The sequence below is a fragment of the Lactuca sativa genome, chromosome 2 (genome assembly GCF_002870075.4).
Source record: "Lactuca sativa cultivar Salinas chromosome 2, Lsat_Salinas_v11, whole genome shotgun sequence".
Classification (NCBI taxonomy): Eukaryota; Viridiplantae; Streptophyta; class Magnoliopsida; order Asterales; family Asteraceae; genus Lactuca; species Lactuca sativa.
In genome coordinates, this window is record NC_056624.2 from 192,485,471 (window position 1) to 192,504,675 (window position 19,205).

General features: G+C 36.6%; 1 protein-coding gene across 1 annotated transcript; it reads right to left on the bottom strand.

Annotated features, from left to right (window-relative positions):
• Nucleotides 1–10,099: 10,099 nt before the first annotated feature.
• LOC111901503 (uncharacterized) lies at nt 10,100–16,567 on the bottom strand. The gene is made up of 8 exons (XM_023897371.2): nt 15,118–16,567; nt 12,121–15,032; nt 11,512–11,782; nt 11,359–11,443; nt 11,055–11,276; nt 10,886–10,976; nt 10,653–10,807; nt 10,100–10,568 (listed from the first exon to the last, which is right to left on the bottom strand). The coding sequence occupies exons 1-8, from the start codon at nt 16,565–16,567 to the stop codon at nt 10,100–10,102; spliced, it is 5,655 nt and encodes a 1,884-aa protein (XP_023753139.2).
• Between the last annotated feature and the right edge of the window lie 2,638 nt (nt 16,568–19,205).

The window sequence follows — 19,205 nt, forward strand, 5'->3', positions numbered from 1 at the left end:
CCTGCCGCGTTCATGGACCTCATGAACCACGTATGCAGGCTGATGCTAGACCGGTCTGTGATAGTTTTCATTGACGACATCTTGGTTTATTCCAAGACATAGGAAGAGCATGAGGAGCATCTGAGTGAGGTATTGGAGACCCTGAGGAGGGAGAGCTTGTACGCCAAGTTCTCCAAATGTGAGTTTTAGTTGCGCGAGGTGCAGTTCCTTGGACACCTCGTCAACCAGAACGGGATTTCAGTAGACCCGTCCAAGGTGGAGGTCATGATGAGGTGGGAGGTTCCGAAGTCTCCATCCGAGATTCGGAGTTTCCTAGGATTGGCAGGCTACTATCGGAGATTCATTCGGGATTTCTCCAAGATAGTCGTACCCCTGACACAGTTGACTAGGAAGGTCGTGGTCTTTCGATGGGGGCCTGAGCAGCAGGCAGCGTTCGAGACTCTGAGGCAGAGATTGTGCGAGGCGCCAATCTTAGCCCTGCCCGAGGGCGTATAGGATTTTGTGGTTTACTGTGACGCGTCCATTTCAGGGTTAGGCGCGGTACTGATGCAAAGGGGGCATGTCATTGCTTACGCTTCGAGGCAGCTCAAGCCTCATGAGGCGAACTATCCGACGCATGATTTAGAGTTGGGGGCAGTTGTTTTCGCCCTCAAGATTTTACGACATTACCTCTATGGAGTCCGGTGTACCATCTACACGGACCACAAGAGTTTGAGGTACCTCATGGATCAGCCGAATCTGAACATGAGGCAGCGTCGGTGGTTGGACGTGGTGAAGGATTATAATTGTGAGATCCTTTACCACCCAGGAAAGGCCAATGTGGTGGCCGATGCGCTTAGCCGCAAGGCGGCGCCGATCAAGGATATTTGCATGAGGATGACCGTATGGACTCCCCTGTTGGAGCAAATTCGGGAGGCTTAACAGGAGGCTATCAAGGAGGAGCATCAGAAGAGCGAGCGTGTGGTGGGTCAGGTTTCCTCCTTCGATTATGATAGCCAAGGACTATTAACACTACACCGTAGGGTGTGGGTGCCGTATCACGGAGGCGTGCGCCAGATCTTGATAGAGGAGGCGCATAAATCCCGATTCTCTATTCATCCAGGGGCGACGAAGATGTATAGGGATCTTCTTCTAGATTATTGGTGGCCCTGCATGAAGCGGGATGTGACATGGTACGTCGAGTGGTGCTTGACCTGCAGGAAGGTTAACGCCGAACATCAGAGACTGCATGGGAAGATGCAGCCGTTGGACATCCCGTTGTGGAAACGGGAAGATATCACGATGGATTTTATCACGAAGCTTCCCAGGACCGCGCGTGGAGTATATTCGATTTGGGTCATCGTGGATCGATTGACCAAGAGTGCTCACTTTATCCCGATTCAGGAGAGTATATCGGCCGAGAAATTAACCGACATCTATATCAGGGAGATCGTTGCGCGGCACGGGGTGCCAGTATCGGTTATCTCGGACAGGGATGTGCATTTTACTTCCAAGTTTTGGAAGACATTTCATGACGAGTTGGGCACTCGTTTGCATTTTAGCAACGCCTTTCACCCACAGACGGATGGTTAGAGCGAGCGGACCATCCAGACTTTGGAGGATATGTTGCGGGCATGTGTGTTAGATTTCGGTGGTAGCTGGGATACATATCTTCCCTTGGCCGAGTTCTCATACAACAACAGCTACCACGCGAGTATCGACCGTCCCCCATTCGAGATGTTGTACGGACGGAGGTGCAGGACCCCGATATGCTGGGGTGAAGTTGGCCAGAGGGTCATGGGGAGCACCGAGGTGGTGCTCAAGACGACCGAGAGGATCCAGCAGGTTCAGAGCAGGCTTCAGACTGCTCAGAGTCAGCAGAAAAGTTACGCCGACAAGCGTCGATCCGACTTGGAGTTCCAAGTCGGGGATATGGTTCTCCTGAAGGTGTCGCCTTGGAAAGGCGTCATTCGATTCAGGAAGCGGGGCAAGTTGAGCCCGAGATTTATCGGACCGTTCAGGGTTGTAGCCCAAGTGGGCAAGGTGGCGTATAGGCTGGATCTGCCAGTCGATCTCAGCCAGATCCACAACACTTTCCATGTTTCTCAGCTGCGGAAGTGCCTAGTGGATAATTCAACAGTAGTGCCGATAGAGGATATACAGGTTGATGACAGCCTGAATTACATTGAGCGCCCAGTCGCAATCCTCGAAAGGAAGTCAAAGGATTTGAGGAACAAGCGAGTGGAACTCGTGAAGCTGCAATGGCAGCACCGGAAGGGATCGGAGTGGACTTGGGAGTCGGTGGAAGAGATGATGGAGCATTACCCCGAGCTGTTTCAGGATCGAGCAGCAGACTTCGAGGACGAAGTCTAAAATAAGTGGGGGAGATTTGTAGCACCTGGTTCCTGGTATGTAAGATATATCTGAGTATTTTGTATTTTGGCCTTGGACTCGGCGAGTTGGAGGCCCGACTCGCCGAGTAGAGACGAGACTTGGGGCGCGGTTAAGTTGGCGACTTGGCGAGTCCATATTATGGACTCGGCGAGTCCGCGCTGTCTGATGAAACCCTAATTTCCAAGGGCGTACCCTATTTAAACGACCATTTGCGCCCCAACTCCGCCCCATTCACCCTCAGAAGCTCTCCATACGTTCTAGCTCTTGTTCTTGTGAGTTTGAGGCTTTTTAGTGTGTTTTCTTAAAGAATTTGAGAAGGAAGTGGAGTAGATCAAGAGGAAGGGAAGGAAGCCAAGCATCTTCGTGTTCTCTCAGTAGTTTCTTGGAGGTATAACTCGTTTTCCTTCTGTTTCTATGCTTATTACTCCATTAAAGACCTCATTGAACCATGTCCCAAGCTTGGTTGTGCATTGTTGGTTGATTCAAGAGTCTAGCCTTTAGATCTAGACCCTATTCAGTCCCTGGAGCTTGGATCTACTGCCTTTATGGAGTCATATTGCACACAAGCCCTAGATCTACCCCTTTTGGTGCATTTTAAGCCTTAGAACCTTTATTGGTGATGATCTACACGTAAAGTTGGAAACTTTACGTGTAAACCAGGCCCTAGGAGCCCAGATCTGTGGATAACATAAGCTGGATTCAAGCAAAATCGACCATATAGAGACTGCATGGTAGCGACTTGGCGAGTCGTTCATCTGACTCGGCGAGTCTGCTCGCGAGTCTCCGAGTTTGTCCCCTTTTCGTTGTGTCGAGTAGAGTAGTGAGTCACGGGGTGTGACTCGGTGAGTTGGAAGCCGAACTCATCCATGAAGGAACTCGGCGAGTCATTGCCCTAACTCGACAAGTTCAAGGCAATCTCCTTAGATCAAGATCAGACTCGGCGAGTTGTTCATACAACTCGGCGAGTCGCAACATAAGTGTTCATCGGATGAAGATGAACTCAGCGAGTTGTTCATACAACTCGGCGAGTAGGATGAAGGACTTGAACATCAGTTTGGAAGGAGAACTCATCGAGTCAACGCCTAACTCGACGAGTAGAAACGGGATCCAGGTCAGTCGATTGGACATGGACTCGGCGAGTTGGCGAGCCAACTCGGCGAGTCGGGTCAACTGAAAGTTGACTCTGACTTTGACTTAGGGCATGATCAGGGGTAAAATGGTCATTTTACCTAAAGGACAGTTAGCAGTGTTTGATTGAGTATGTTGTGGGAATTACAGCCGGAGGATTTCCGGAGCAGCAGCAGCAGCAGTAGACAGTCAGTTCCCGATCAGATCAGCAGCTACTTCGAGGTGAGTTACCTTCCAGTAACGGTGGGTCTACGACCACAATGCCGGCCCACCAGTAGGAGTCATATGATTAGATGATTGTCTTTGTGATATCATCTAGGTTGCTACTACCTGATATGTTATATGCTAGCATGATATGTTATATGTGATAGAAATAGAGATCTGTTGTTAGGACCGAAGGGTAGTGCAGACACCCCAGAAATGTCCGACAGTACGTGATGATATGTTTGTATGCTGGCTTGTTATGTTATATGCGATAGAGGTAGTAGGAGGGGACAAGTCCCCGAGTTCGGTTGTTAGGACCGAAGGGTAGCCCAGACACACCCCAGATATGTCTGATAATATGTTATGTATGATATATGTGTAAGTAGCAGTAGGGGTGAAATAGTCCCCGAGGATCGGTTGTTAGGACCGATGGGTAGTAACCCCCCCAGAATAGCTTAACACGGGTAGTCAGCACCCCAGAATGGCTTGACACAGGTAGGACGGCACCCCAGAATGGCCGCACGGGTAGTCGGCACCCCAGAATAGCCTGGCAGTATGTATGTTATGTGTTTGTATGGTATGTGGTACGATGGGGGAACTCACTAAGCTTTGTGCTTACAATTTACAGTTTTGGTTTCAAGTACCTCTTCATCAAAGGGGAAGGAGTTGGCGCGGTAGCGGCACATCATGCACACACACTGGTTTCCGCATTTACTAGCTTTCTCTGGGATTTATACTCTGATATTCGATTGGTTGTATGACTTGGCTTTTAGACATGATTTACGTTGTGATGTGGTTTTGATCAAACAATGTTTTTAATTATTAACGTTTTCTAAAGTAATGTTTTAAAAACGAAATTTTTGGACGTGAAAATTGGGTCGTTACAAAGAGGCTATGTTAAAACAAAAACCAGCGTGGGATTGCCCCAAATTGAAGGAGCCGAGTAAAGACTCCAAGACATTTAATTCAAAAAATGGCTTCAGGGCTCCCGAGGGAGCTTTTCCAATTCCATAAGCAACATGCATTCATGAAAGTGTCAATTAGGTAACACCTCTTAGTTGATTCAAGGACATAAAGGAAGGGGAATCGATCTTGCAACTTGTTAGGTCCCAACCACGCATCCTTATAGAATAAAATATTATCATTAGTACCTAGAACCAAAAAAAAACAAAAAACAAAAAAAATTACATTTGAGATAATATTTAAGTTGTCAAGACTTTTCATCGCTTTGGAGATATCACACCACACTTCGGGAAGTGTTTTCTTAGCGATGAAGTCGACCAGTTTCTTTTTAAGATTATGAATACTGTAAACCACACCCTCCCTATAGCGAGTTCTTTTCCGATCTAAGATGCAACCACAATTTACTTAGCAAAGCGGGATTTTGGGATTTAAGGGAGCCAACTCCAAAACCGACCGTCTCTTATAAGTATTGACTTTCTCCCAAGCGACCGAATGAATATTGGATTTATCTACCCCACCTCCTCAAATGAACTTCTTTCTTAATTTTTCAAGATTCTCAATAATGATGTTTAGGGTATAAACGATGTATTTTTTCTTGAAACTTTTGTGTCTCTTCACCTTACCACTACAACTCAAAATACTTTTTAGTTAATGATAATTAATTGATTCATTGAAATTTATGGTAATTATAATGATATTTTTCTTAAACCTTTTGCATTTGAAATTTCCACGACGCTTCATCTTACTATTACAACTCAAAAGACTTTTTTAACTAGTAATGATTAATTGATTTAATAATATAACGATTACATTGGTTAATTTTTAAATAAAAAAACTTAAATTTAACTATCAAAATAACAAAAAAATTCAACAAAAAAAAACTATTATTTATAATATTTTTTTTTCAAAAAATAAAAGAAGTTTCTTAATTATTTAAAAATAATAAAATTTTAAATATAATGTTAAATATCTAGATGTCAAATTCACATGCAATATAAATTGATCACAAAAATATCAAACTAACTTGATTAGTTATTAACTAGTAAAGGATCCCCCGCTTTGCGGGGTTGGTAAGTTTTTGATAATTTACTTCGGATTATCAATTATTTCTGCTGTGGTTTTGAAATATATTGATAATATTTGTTAAGAATTAACGAAAAGTTAGAGGAATTTTTCATGTTTTCACTTGCCATTTCTGTAATGGGTCGGGTTAGAAGACGTGCATTCATATTTTTTTTTTAATCGGGAGTATGCAGAAAGTGACGTCAAGTCTTATTTATTTAACGTGAAGACGGAGTTCATTACATTCGTTTAAACCTACTGGATAAAAACATTGATAGAAAGTAAGTCTAGTGTTAGCTTCTATTTATCCGGCGCCTCCTTTATTACATGTTTGTATTTTCCAATCCTTTTGTGGATTGATCCAAGCATAAAGGAGATATTGTCTTGCATGGAGAGGTCCTCAACTTTGGCTTCTTCAAGTATGTTTTTCAAAATTTCATAACTGTCGTTATTGTACTCTGTTTTGTCTTCTGTGGTAAATCCTTCTTCAATTCTGGTTTGGACTGCTTCCATGAAATCTGCTACATCGCGGAGGTAGGCGATAAGCGCCTGCAGGACGTTTTCGACTTCTTTGTTTTTCATTTTCTTGGTTTTTTGGCTGGGATTGGTATTTTCTTGTGAACATGTGCTGGGGGATTGGGTATTTTCTTATATAGTATTTTAAGTTGGGAGGTGGGTTTTGATAATTGACGTGGAGGTATGTATCGGTTTGTGAGTGTCATTAAATTGTTGTAGGATAAATTAGCTATGCTGTGTAAGTCTATTTGGATGATGTCGTGGCTCTTTCTGATGGTTGTAGCAATACTTTGTATGGTAGGCTATGATGGTGGGTGTATTAGTTTGGGGGTAAAATATGTTTATTTTACCTTTATAATTTTACCGTAATTTTGTAAGAATCGTGTGAGTGTTTTGGGTGCAATATTTTTTACAACAAATACCCACAGAAAATAATAATTTTTTCAATCAAATCGGGTGTAAAAACTTCATAATCTGCAAATAATATAATTATTATTAAATAGTTTTGGAGTAAGGGTTACATGTTGATTTTTAGTTAAAAGTAGTTTTCTAAGTAGGGGTAAAACAGTCATATGTGTTGTAATTTTTTTAATAATTTTTTTCAATCAAATCGGGTGTAAAACTTCATAATTTGCAAATAATATAATTATTATTAAGTAGTTTTGGAGTAAGGGTTACATGTTGATTTTTAGTTAAAATTAGTTTTCTGAGTAGGGGTAAAACAGTCATATGTGTTGTAATTTTTTTTAAGAACACATAGTCACACAACAAATTATTGTAGTTTCCTTTGTAAAAAATGTTACGAAGAAAACTTACTCAAACATTACAAAGAAATAAAAAATGTTAAAAATCATATTGTTATAAAGTACAATGCTATTTTTTTGCATATTTTCTAAAGTTTTATTGTTAAATTTGATCTTTCTATAAAAAGACCAAAATGACCTTTATCCAAAAAAAAAAAAAAAAAAAACTTTTTCTTATCTTTTTAACTACCCATTTGCACGTATCACATCTAATAATTTTTTTAATCAAATCAGGGTAAAATAGTTCTTAAGGAAATATGTCATTGGAACGAAAATTAGATTTCTTAATAATCTTCACATTGTACTTTCCTTTGTAAAAAATGTTAAATCATATTTTTTTTATAAAGTACAATGTTATTTTCTGTATATTTTATAAAGTTGTATTGTAAAATTTTATTTTTCTATAAAACGACCAAAATGCCCTTCTTTCATAATATGAACCTGTCTACTATTCTAGAAAACATGTTGTTTGCTTTTTATTAAAGTTAAGAGTAGTTTTCTGAGCAGGGCAAAATAGTCATATCTATTGCAAATTTTTTTACAACACATAGTCACACAGCAAAACATTGTACTTTCCTTTGTAAAAAATGTTAAAAATCATATTGTTATAAAGTACAATGCTATTTTTTTTTTGCATATTTTCTAAATTTTTATTGTTAAATTTGATCTTTCTATAAAAAGACCAAAATACCCTTTATAAAAAAAAAACCTTTTGTTATCTTTTTAACTACCCATTTGCACGTATCACATCTAATAACTTTTTTAATCAAATCGGGGCAAAATAGTTCTTAAGGAAATATGTCATTTGAATGAAAATTAGATTTCTTAATAACCTTTTCTTGTATGGCAAAACAGTCACATGTGTTGCAATTTTTATTTTAGAACATGTAGTCACACAGCAAAACATTATACTTTCCTTTGTAAAAAATGTTAAATCATATTTTTTTTTATAAAGTACAATGTTATTTTCTGTATATTTTATAAAGTTGTATTGTAAAATTTTATTTTTCTATAAAACTACTAAAATGCCCTTCTTCCATAATATGACCCTGTCTACTATTCTAGAAAACATGTTGTTTGCTTTTTATTAAAGTTAAGAGTAGTTTTCTGAGCAGGGCAAAATAGTCATATCCGTTGCAAATTTTTTTTACAACACATAGTCACACAGCAAAACATTGTATTTTCCTTTGTAAAAAATGTTAAAAATCATATTGTTATAAAGTACAATGCTATTTTTTTGCAGATTTTCTAAAGTTTTATTGTTAAATTTGATATTTCTATAAAAAGACCAAAATGCCCTTTATCCAAAAAAAAAAAAAAACTTTTTCTTATCTTTTTAACCACCCATTTGCACGTATCACATCTAATAATTTTTTTAATCAAATCGGGGCAAAATAGTTCTTAAGGAAATATGTCATTGGAATGAAAATTAGATTTCTTAATAACCTTTTCTTGTATGGCAAAACAGTCACATGCGTTGCAATTTTTATTTTAGAACACATAGTCACACAGCAAAACATTGTAGTTTCCTTTGTAAAAAATGTTAAATCATATTTTTTTTTATAAAGTACAATGTTATTTTCTGTATATTTTATAAAGTTCTATTGTAAAATTTTATTTTTCTATAAAACGACCAAAATGCCCTTCTTCCATAATATGAGCCTGTCTACTATTCTAGAAAACATGTTCTTAATAAAATACGTCACCGGAATGAAATTAAGATTTTTTGCATATTTTATGTAGTGTTAGTTTTTGAATATTTTCTAAAGTTTTAATGTTAAATTTCATTTTTATATAAAAAGACCAAAATGCCCTTTATCCAAAATAAAGACGAAAAATAACTTTTTGTGTTATTTTTAACCCACAATTTACACATATCACATTTAATAACTTTTTTAATCAAATCGGGGCAAAACAGTTTTTAAGAATCTATAAACAGAGATACAAACTTTCCCAAACAACACATACTCACACAACAAAACATTGTACTTTCCTTGTAAAGAATGTGAAAAATCATATTTTTATAAAGTACAATGTTGTTTTATGGATATTTTCTAAAGTTTTATTGTGTCAACATCATTTTTCTATAAAAAAACCTATAATTATTGATTTGCAGTAAATTAATTAACTTTTAACCTTTTCTTTTGCAGACCAATATTTCCGAGTCTAAAGTTAATTGTTCTAAACCGGTAATCACATAATTTGCAGAATAAGTCATTTTTAACTCGATAATCACATGATTTGCAATAACTCATTATTAACTCAAAAGACTTTGCTAACTTGATGTAGAAAAGCACGTATTAGACTGTGATGATGCAGAGATTTGGAACACTATGATGTGAACTTGATCTTTGAAGAAATAGTGATAGCAGACGAATTGGAATGTAGTCATACATAACTTATAAAAATTATTTTGAAAAGGATATCAAAGTTTAATTTGAAAATATATAGTATTCAAAATATTAGCTATGAATGAAAGGGATTGCCGTGAATTTCAAAGGTAGCATATGATAAGTAAACATTTGTTGTTTTTATTTTGAGTTTTATTTTGTGTGTAAGGATTTTGTAGTGAGGTGAGTATGATTTAATTTTTTTCTTACATGTTGATTATGTGGTAAGTTTTTATTTGTATAAGGTGACTAAAAAGATTTTATTTCTGAGTTGATATTGCTTACTTTATGTTTTGTTTGTGAATGATTTACTGTGTGGTAGGAATGGCGTTTTTTTTTTTAACGATATTACTTTCTTTTGGAATATTTAATAATACTTTTATACAAAAGGTTCATTACTTTGTGGAGTATGTGTTTACAATCCATAGTGCAAAATGACGGTTACATGTTTGTAATCCTGATAGAGTACAGTTGTTAGAGGGGTAAGTGGTTTACATATAACCTACTGCCTTTTATATCGGATGGTACATAAGCAGAAATTTGGGATGACAACATAAGGTGAGGTTGGTGTTTACTCTGCTCTACGTCCTCGCTTCGGTTGTTTCTTCAGTACAGATTCAGCTGTATGGTAATAAAAACTGAGTTATAAATTGACATTTTTTATCCAAGTAAAGTGGATATGTAAGTACCAGCGGTGTCGTATGTCAATGTTCTTGCTGTGTGTGATGTTTGTGATGTTGTAGATGCCATTCCAAGTATAGGATTGATTTCAACATTTGCGGAACCTTGAAGGTCTGCTGGAGTGATTAGTGTTGCTGTCGTTGTAGTTGTTGAAACTTGTGTTGGTGTGACCGGTGCAACTGACTGATTAACCATGGTTACTTCATGTATGTCAACAATTATGAAACGAATGTTTTCAGCTGTAGAGCCTTTTAGCATTTGGATTGACATAGTCTTTGATGTGCCCTCGTGATCATTGATAAGTGTTGGTGGGAGCTTTTTATTGCTTTCATGATCATCAGTCATTAGTTTTTCTGGTGTAGCACCAATTAGTTTTTGAGCCGCGCCATCGGTCATGATTGTAGTTAGAGAACCCGTTGGGTCCGTCAGAGTTGTAATTAGTTTATACCTGTATGGGGTTATTATGTGTTAATAAAACTTAGCATAAATAACTTTTGCTGGTATTACATTTCTGGGACATAGTGATATTTACAGGAATATGGGTGAGGGTGTTTTTCCGTGAGCACTGCAACTCCAGTAATTGCTTTTCCTGAAAATCGGATCTTTGCAAGTTGTGCATAGTACTTGGAACCAGCAGTCTTTGAATGTGATTGTTGTCAGTGTAGCTTTTACATTGAATGTTTTATCCTGTATTTATAGATTCTTATATCATTGTAGTTTTGGTAATAGTATGTCAGAAGGTTGTTATAGAGGTAGATAACATACCACCAGTTCACTATGAATCTTGCTGTTTAGCTCATGCAGTGTTTTTAGTGCTCCAGATGCTGTGGAAGTTGGGGGTGTAGGGCCAGTGAAGCTACAACCGGATTTGAGTTGTGAATGTATGATATTAATATATAATAATCTACCTTATCTTTGGTAAAGTATAACAGACCTGTGGATTAGAAGTGTTGTCTCCTGGATGGGGGGATTGACATATACGTGTGTGGCAGGTGATGATCCGAACCTTAAAGTACCTGCTATGTGTATTGATGAAGGCTTTATATTTGTAATGGCAACAACTGTTGTCGCAGGAGGGGTTGCCAACTCTTCAGGTCTGAATTTCTCACGAACATCAATACACTCTTTCCATAAACTGATCGCTATTTCATCACCACTGAATTTTATATACATAGTAAACATTAAAAAAAAGTAAAAGTAATCATAAGAAAGACTGGGGTTTGTTAAATGTTGTCAACCTTTCGTCTGCAAGAATTAGAAGAACGAATTCTTCTCCATTACGCTTTGTGCAATTTCTCATTTTTTTTAGCACGCCAATGAAATCTGTTAGTTCAAATAGAATGTAGTTAAAACTGGAAGTAATATTAATATTACATCTTTTATGTATATACCTGGATAATACGACGGGTTTTCACCTAAGTTGAGGAGATCTGTTTTCGAGGCAAACCGGAACCAGGTTGCAGGGATTGTGATAGTGTCAGGAAGAGGAACAATTATGGAAATCAGGCCAACATCCATATAGATTTCGTTTTCTAGAACTTTCTGATACTCGTCTAAATAGGGACAGGTGTACTCTGATATTGTGTAGCAGTTAGAGATATTGAAAATTGATTCTATGTACCCCTGATTTGTTCTTTGTCCCAGAATCTGTATAGCATCTCCCTAATGTATTGAAATACAGTTAACTGTTAATAACGGTCAGTAATCATAGTGTATTTTTTTAATGAGGTTTGATTTGCTTACGTATTTGTCCACACCGAGATACCATGTTTCATGCCGACGGTAATGTGGTTTCCATTTGCGCAGAATTCGCACCTGTAATGCTCCTCCTTCGCATGCATACTTCAGGTCAGATATGTTAGTCATGTCTCTGTTAATTCAAGCAATAAAGGATGGGTTAGTGATTATATATAATGATATTAATATAAAGAGGCACAATACAAGTAAAAGTGAATTTTCACGGAAAGAGTACATAGGTAGATAGTAATGGAATTATCAACCTCATTACAGTTCACTTTGGATAAGAAATCTTTAAAAACGACATTTTTTGTTTGATTATGAGGTGTACATTCGTCATTGTTTATTAGGATTTTCAGGGATGTAGGTGATGTTGCTCTTGATAATGCAACATAAAGTTGACCATGTGTAAATACGGGCTGTGGCAAATAGATGCCAATCCTTTTTAGTGACTGTCCTTGGCTTTTGTTTATTGTCATGGCATAACAAATTTTAATTGGGAACTGTTTACGTTCAAAGGCAAACGGTAGATTAGCAGGTTTGTGAACGAATTTAATGCGAGGTATGTATACACGCTTCCCAGTGCACGTTCCTGTTATAATTGTTGCTTCAATTATGGTTGGAAGTAGTTGTGAAACAATTAACCGTGTGCCATTACACAAACCTTCCCTCTGGTTAATGTTTCTCAGCAACATAATAGGAGCTTTTATTTTCAGCTTGAGAGTGTGAGGTGGGATTCCAGCAAAGGTTAGCTGATTTAGATATTCAATGGGATATAAACCCTCTAACTCTGATGTATATTTGCCATTAGGTTGCATAGCGTCTGTACTTTTATAAACCCTTTCATCAGTCTTTACCATTTCCAGAATTATTGCGTTTAACTTGTCAGCAGTGTCATTTGTGGGACAAACAATAGCCCTTACAGATAGATCGGATGGAGAGGGATTATCCAGCAGTCTATTTCCATAGACAAAGAGGATTAGGTTTTTCAAAGACTCACTATCTATTGGTATTAAAAGCGAAGGTGGTATTTCTACCCAGGTTGTAGTATGTGGATTGTCTGCATCTGGCACACCTAAAGTTCCATTCCCAATGTTAAGCAGCCAGTCAGCGAAAGCAGCTATGGATAGACCCTCACTTACATCAGTGGTAGTCTGTGTTAAGCGCATGTTGTGATGCAGTGTACAGACCTCAAAATATGACCACAGGTATGAATTTGGAAGGGTTAATGCAATAATCTCAGTTCGGGAACTTTTTGGGGAAACTGGAAGTGTTTGACGGAAGTCACCACCAAGTAAAACTGAAATGCCACCGAAAGGTTGTTTTTCACACTCCAACACATCTCTAAGAGATCGATCGAGGTACTCAAAACATCGGCGGTCGCTCATCGGTGCCTCGTCCCATATAATGAGGGATGTCCGTTTGAGCAAATCTCCAAGTAATGTCCTTTTCTTGATGTCACATGATTTTTTTTCAGCCAAATTGATTGGGATGTTAAACCGTGAGTGAGCAGTTCTTCCAGAAGGCAAAAGTAGAGATGCAATTCCCGAAGCAGCCACTGCAAGAACGATTTTCCCAATAGACCTGAAGTATGCAAGTAATGTAGTCCATAAAAATGTCTTTCCAGTCCCACCATGTCCGTACACAAAAAGCAACACCTGTTTTTTGTTTTCTTCGGATATGACAACGGTCTTATAAATACGCATCTGATCTTCATTTAATTGTAGAAACATTTGTGAGTGTTGGTGTTGCAAGGACTCCTTATCATAACTTGACTCTTCTAGCAAGAGACGATTTTGCAGGACTACAATAGTATCCGGATTTGGCACGGGTAAATGGAAGTCAGCTAACGATCTAGAAGGTGTAGAAGATCGGAGTGCATTTTCTAGTTCAAAAAGGAGTTGTTGCTGCACTATATCATCATTCATATGAAATCGTTTATCTGGGAACTCGGTTTTTAGTTTAAGCAAGTAATCATCTATCATCTTCCGCCATGCAACATCCCAAAGTGATTGTGGATTACTTACATCACAAAAAAGCAATAGATGACAGAAGAGGGAACGTAACTGTGAAGAAGTAGCCCATGATGAAGCTTCAATGAAGGCCGTCAGCCATTCCATGTCCTCACCTATTAACCCTAGTGTGTTACATGCACTTCGAAAAGTTGGATGAAGATGACCATGCACCGTACGAACATCTTCATAAGATGTGCATCCTTTTTGATGACAGAGTAACATCCGAAGATAGAATAACTCTCCCGAAGATGGATGGACAAACACAAGCCTACCTATACTTTTTGAAGATTCTAAAACTCTTTGTCCCCATTCCTTTGATCTAGCATCCCACACGTATCTATTTGGGTAGTCTATATACGTAAGATCTCGACCTTGTGGATCTCTTGCATTGCTGTCAAACCATCCAAGTAGTAGTGTTCTTGCAAAACCAGGATTGCGAAGGACATCTTCTATTCTACCAGCCTCTTTGAACATAACATGTTGCATATTTAGTAAGTGGACAGGTAATATCATGACAGGGGGATTCCGTCGATGGATGTCGAAATTAAAGATTCTCCATGCGGCCTCATGAGGACATATATAACGTGCATCTAGAAAGTTTTGGACTTCGTTCAAAACTCGAACCTGTGAATTTGGATCACCAGAGTCGGCCGCCTCACTCTTTTGAACAACAAATCTAACACGTTCAACCCCTTTTGAAATATATTTGAATATATATTTGACCATCATATTCCAGCCACAATATTCGACGTTTATATGCGCATCGAACCGACTACACAACCGCTTGTTATATGGGACAACATATCTGTTATCGATAACAATACCATTTTGCATTGTATGACGTCTCACTGCATCCCTTTTGTAGTGTGCGTAACCTTCGTCATCAAAAGTTGTAGCGTCACGAAACGGTTTCGGAAAACGCTTGCTACATTTCCCATCCTTCATACAAGGAGCTTTATTATTTAATGGACCACACGGACCATGGATCATACACGTTGTCACTGTCCGATGCAACAATGCTTCTGAAACAGGATCTGGAAGTTCAGCACTTATAAAGCTGTCAATATCAGCAGGTTCTTGGATAGAATCTGATTTCGACACCCACAGAAGTGTGTGACAATGCGGTAATCCTCGCTTTTGGAACTCAATAGTGTACAAATCTGGAGAATAGAAAGATGAGAGAAAACTTTAGAAACCGTAAACAGAAGATATAAGTAGTAGGAAACAAAAACTAACGATACTTACGTGCTTGAAGTTCGCCAAAAGTTTTATCTTCTTTTAGAAAGTTAATAAAGGCAGCCACTTTCATCTCGAAAACCCTAGTTATGATGTCAGGTCTATTGTGAGCATCACGCTGACCATAACTTTCCATGTGTCGTCTTATCTCTGGCCACTTGACATTGCATGTAAATGTAATAAAGTATTGTGGATTCCCATACACTCTACAAATCGATAAGGCGTCTTGATAATGACTGTACATATATCGGGGACCACCAACAAATGATGCAGGTAAGAAAACACGTTTACCCACGAAACGGTTCTCTCTATCCCCTTTAGAGAGGGCATCATAAAGACCGGACAAAAATTCGGATCGTAAATGGTCCTGATTGTTTAAGACATAATCTAACCGACCAGCTTCAATACAAGTATAAGCGTCGACAAGGTACTGTTGGAAAAGCCGACCGGAATTGAGTATAAGAGAATACATACCTCGACGTGCATGGATTTGATAACTATAATACATGTTTACCGTGAGGTTCCTAACACTGTTCCCCGTCTCATTACGTAATTTCAAACGTGGAGACCAACCCTCCTCACCAAATGGGAAAAGCAAAGGATATTGTAGTGGCATATAACTTGGGTGAAGTTTACTTACTCGTTGAGGAATACCAGATTTCGAGTGAACAATGATGTCATACTTGCTACAATTACTGTCATCGCCAGTAACAATACAACCTAAACTACCAGCAGCTGGGCAACCATACCTACGATCAGGGACGTCACTGAACAAACGAACTGCATAGGAATCTAATTTCATAGCTTCAGCCATTTCTTTAGCTGTTTTGAATGTCCTAACATATTCATTATGAATTGAAAGGGATTCCATTAGAATTTTTACAACAGCACCATCTAAACCTTTTTTAGTAGAGGTGTGAAAGGCTTTCAACCGATTAGAAACCTCATTAGCAGTATCGACAACATACAACTGCAAGAACCTTGGACCTTTAGACTCATCAGGACACAAAGACCCTATCCAATGACAAACCTGACCAGAAACCTTAAAAACATATGGACCATGACCGTTGTTAATATCCTCGTCAACAATAGACCCAAAAGACGTCATGGAAAACATACTATTATAACCTCTAATGTCATTCAAAAAATTAGCATCTGTATAAAGGTTATAAAGTTCAGGAGGAGGCATTCGCGGAAGAGGTAACACAACAGAAGCTCCTTTACAACAGTGATTATACTTAGGACGATTAGTTTGACAACGATTTCCAAGCCTTTCAATATACCAAAACAAAGCTCCACAAAATTCACAAACACATATACAATCCCCACAGTCATAATACGTAGGAAGCGCAACAGAAGTAAAAAATCGAGATCGTCGACTCCTGCGCAAAAGAGGAGCAACAGAAGCAAAAGAGGGAGACCCACAGTCACTAAGCTTACGTTTTCGACAGTTATTCATAATCAGAAATCAAGGAAATTAAAAGCTGAAAAAATTTACCATAAGCAAGAAGAAAACAAAAATTAAAGACGCAGTCACAAAAGCCCTAATCGACAGATGATGAAGAAGCAGCAGAAGAAAAATACCTAGAGCAGATAGATAACTGGAGAACAAAGAAAGCGGAGGCAAGAAAACCAAGGAGCATCCGGTAGACGACACGAAAAAACCACGTAGGCAAGAAAATTAAATCAAATCCACAAAGTAATAACACGTGCGACGGAATTATATATTATATAGATATATATATAAAAGGATATGGAGATAATTGTGAAGGTCATGTGGTAGAATTCAGAAAAACAAAAATTGTGGGAGGAAACATAGAGAAAAGGCAGCGATCGTGTGGCCAAAATCGGAAAAGCAAAAAGTCACTGTACATAAGCGTCCGCTCAATTTATTATATATATAATAGTTAAATATTGCTATAAATAAAAGAAAAATAATTTATTTTTATTTTCATCGTTAACTTTCGGGTAATGACGATTAATATGATTTTAATACGTATCCATTTTATCATATATTTAAGATAATTAGAATGTACAATAACAAATTAGTGTAAAATTATCAATTCTAAATTAATAACAACGATATAATTGTTTTTAATACAATATACATTTCAATAATTTAATTATATTATTGTATTATATCTAATATATTTGTTATAATTTTAATCAACAAAGTTTTATTTCTGTGCGTGCGGAAATTTGTGTAGTTTTAATTAATACTTTAATTTTTTGTACTTTTAACATCGACTGTACTTGTATTTGTAGCGTATGTCATATGTTTTGATATAATAATTGTTTCACCCAAAATTTATATATGTTCATATAGTAATTTGTTTGACATTTATCGATACGTAACAACTAATAAATAACGTTATAACAATTATAGGTAACTAATTACTCATACTTTTTTATTCAAGCAACTACTGTAACTGATTACTCATACTTTTTTATTCAAGTAACTACTAGCACAAAAAACTCTTCTGTGAAGACTGAGTTAGATTTCGATCATTGTTTGGGTCTTGTGTTGTGCCATTAATGGATTTTCGAATTCACGTGAGTCGAGTGTTTTGTATATGCCCCACAACTTTATAATTATTCATTAAATATAATATAAGAAATAAGTTTGGATGTCAGAATACCATTGAAAATGTATACTAGTCACTCAGGTTTTCAGAAATTTAAATAACTTATTTACAAGTTTGACTTTGGATTTTATTGTATTTGAATAAATTTGAATGGAAATAGTTCAATGCTGGTGCTACTAAAGATTTCATTAATGGTAGCTACTGTATTTGAATGGTAGTCGGTAGATGGAGGTTTGACCAATTGACTTGTTGAAAGATTGTCATGCTTTCTTGTATTGAGGAAGATAAAAAAAAAATTAAAAAAATAATAATCGAATTTAAATCGTTGGTTTCTAGTTAAGAATATTGCTATTGGTTGGTTTTCAAAACACATTTTTCAATTGATCAACTTTTTTTTTTGGCAATCCTAAGGCTAGACCACGATCAAAGGAAAATGATGTATTGATGTTATATAGTATATACATACATATGTATGTATGTAAGATGAAAAGTTTGAAAAGTTGGGAAACGATAAAAATCAAAAGTATTTTTGGTATGTTTCATCCTATCTTGTCTTTAAAACCGAAAGAGAATAGTGTTGTCAATTTTGGCAATAATTTGTTACACATGAAAAACCTTATTATATTAATATAATAAACTAGAGCAATAAAATCAGGAAATAGGTATGTGTTATATTTTTTGCGGACTAACTAAAGATAGTTTATATAAAAATAAATGACGTTTAATAAAAATAAATTATAGACTGGCTGGAAATATAAAAGGGCATAAAAAATCATGCAAGGAATAAGTTTTTTTTTTATAATTAATAAATAATATATTTAGAAGAATTAATAAAAAGTCCATAAACTCGTTGGAATATTAAACTAGGTAACTTTTCCAAACGTTAACTTATAAATCAATTTTTTTTTACTTAAAAAGCATAACAATATTATTTTTTTTTCTGAAAAATAAGCTAACCGCAATAGAAAAAAAAAAAAAAAAAAAAAAAAAAAAAAAAAAAAAAAAAAAAAAAAAAAAACCATCACCCGAGGATGGTCTTGAACTCTTGGTTGGATAACCTAAAAGAAGTTTATCCAAAAAGAAAAAAAATGAGAATAGACTTTAAATCTTTAAAATGGTATATTTGGTATGTTTGGTTAAACTAGATATCCACATTTGTGAAAGAAGGTAAACATGATGGGTGCATCCAATCTTACAACCAACATGAATGATGTAAAATAAAATGTCTTTAGAGAAAAAAAAAATGTGATAGTCATGTTTAATCTCATACACCACTTATGAATTTTTATCTGTTTAAAGTAAACATCCAGCTTTCAAGTAAACATACGACAAATATTCACATTTATATAGTACTAGGTTAAAACTCGTGGACACCACGGATAAGAAAGAAAAAAAAAATATTAGTAAATCATAAGATTATAATTGAAAAAAGATAAGATAAAATTTATTAATTTATAAATATAGATGTTTCAAATATTATAAAGAAATTATCATTAAAGATTCGAGCTTGAA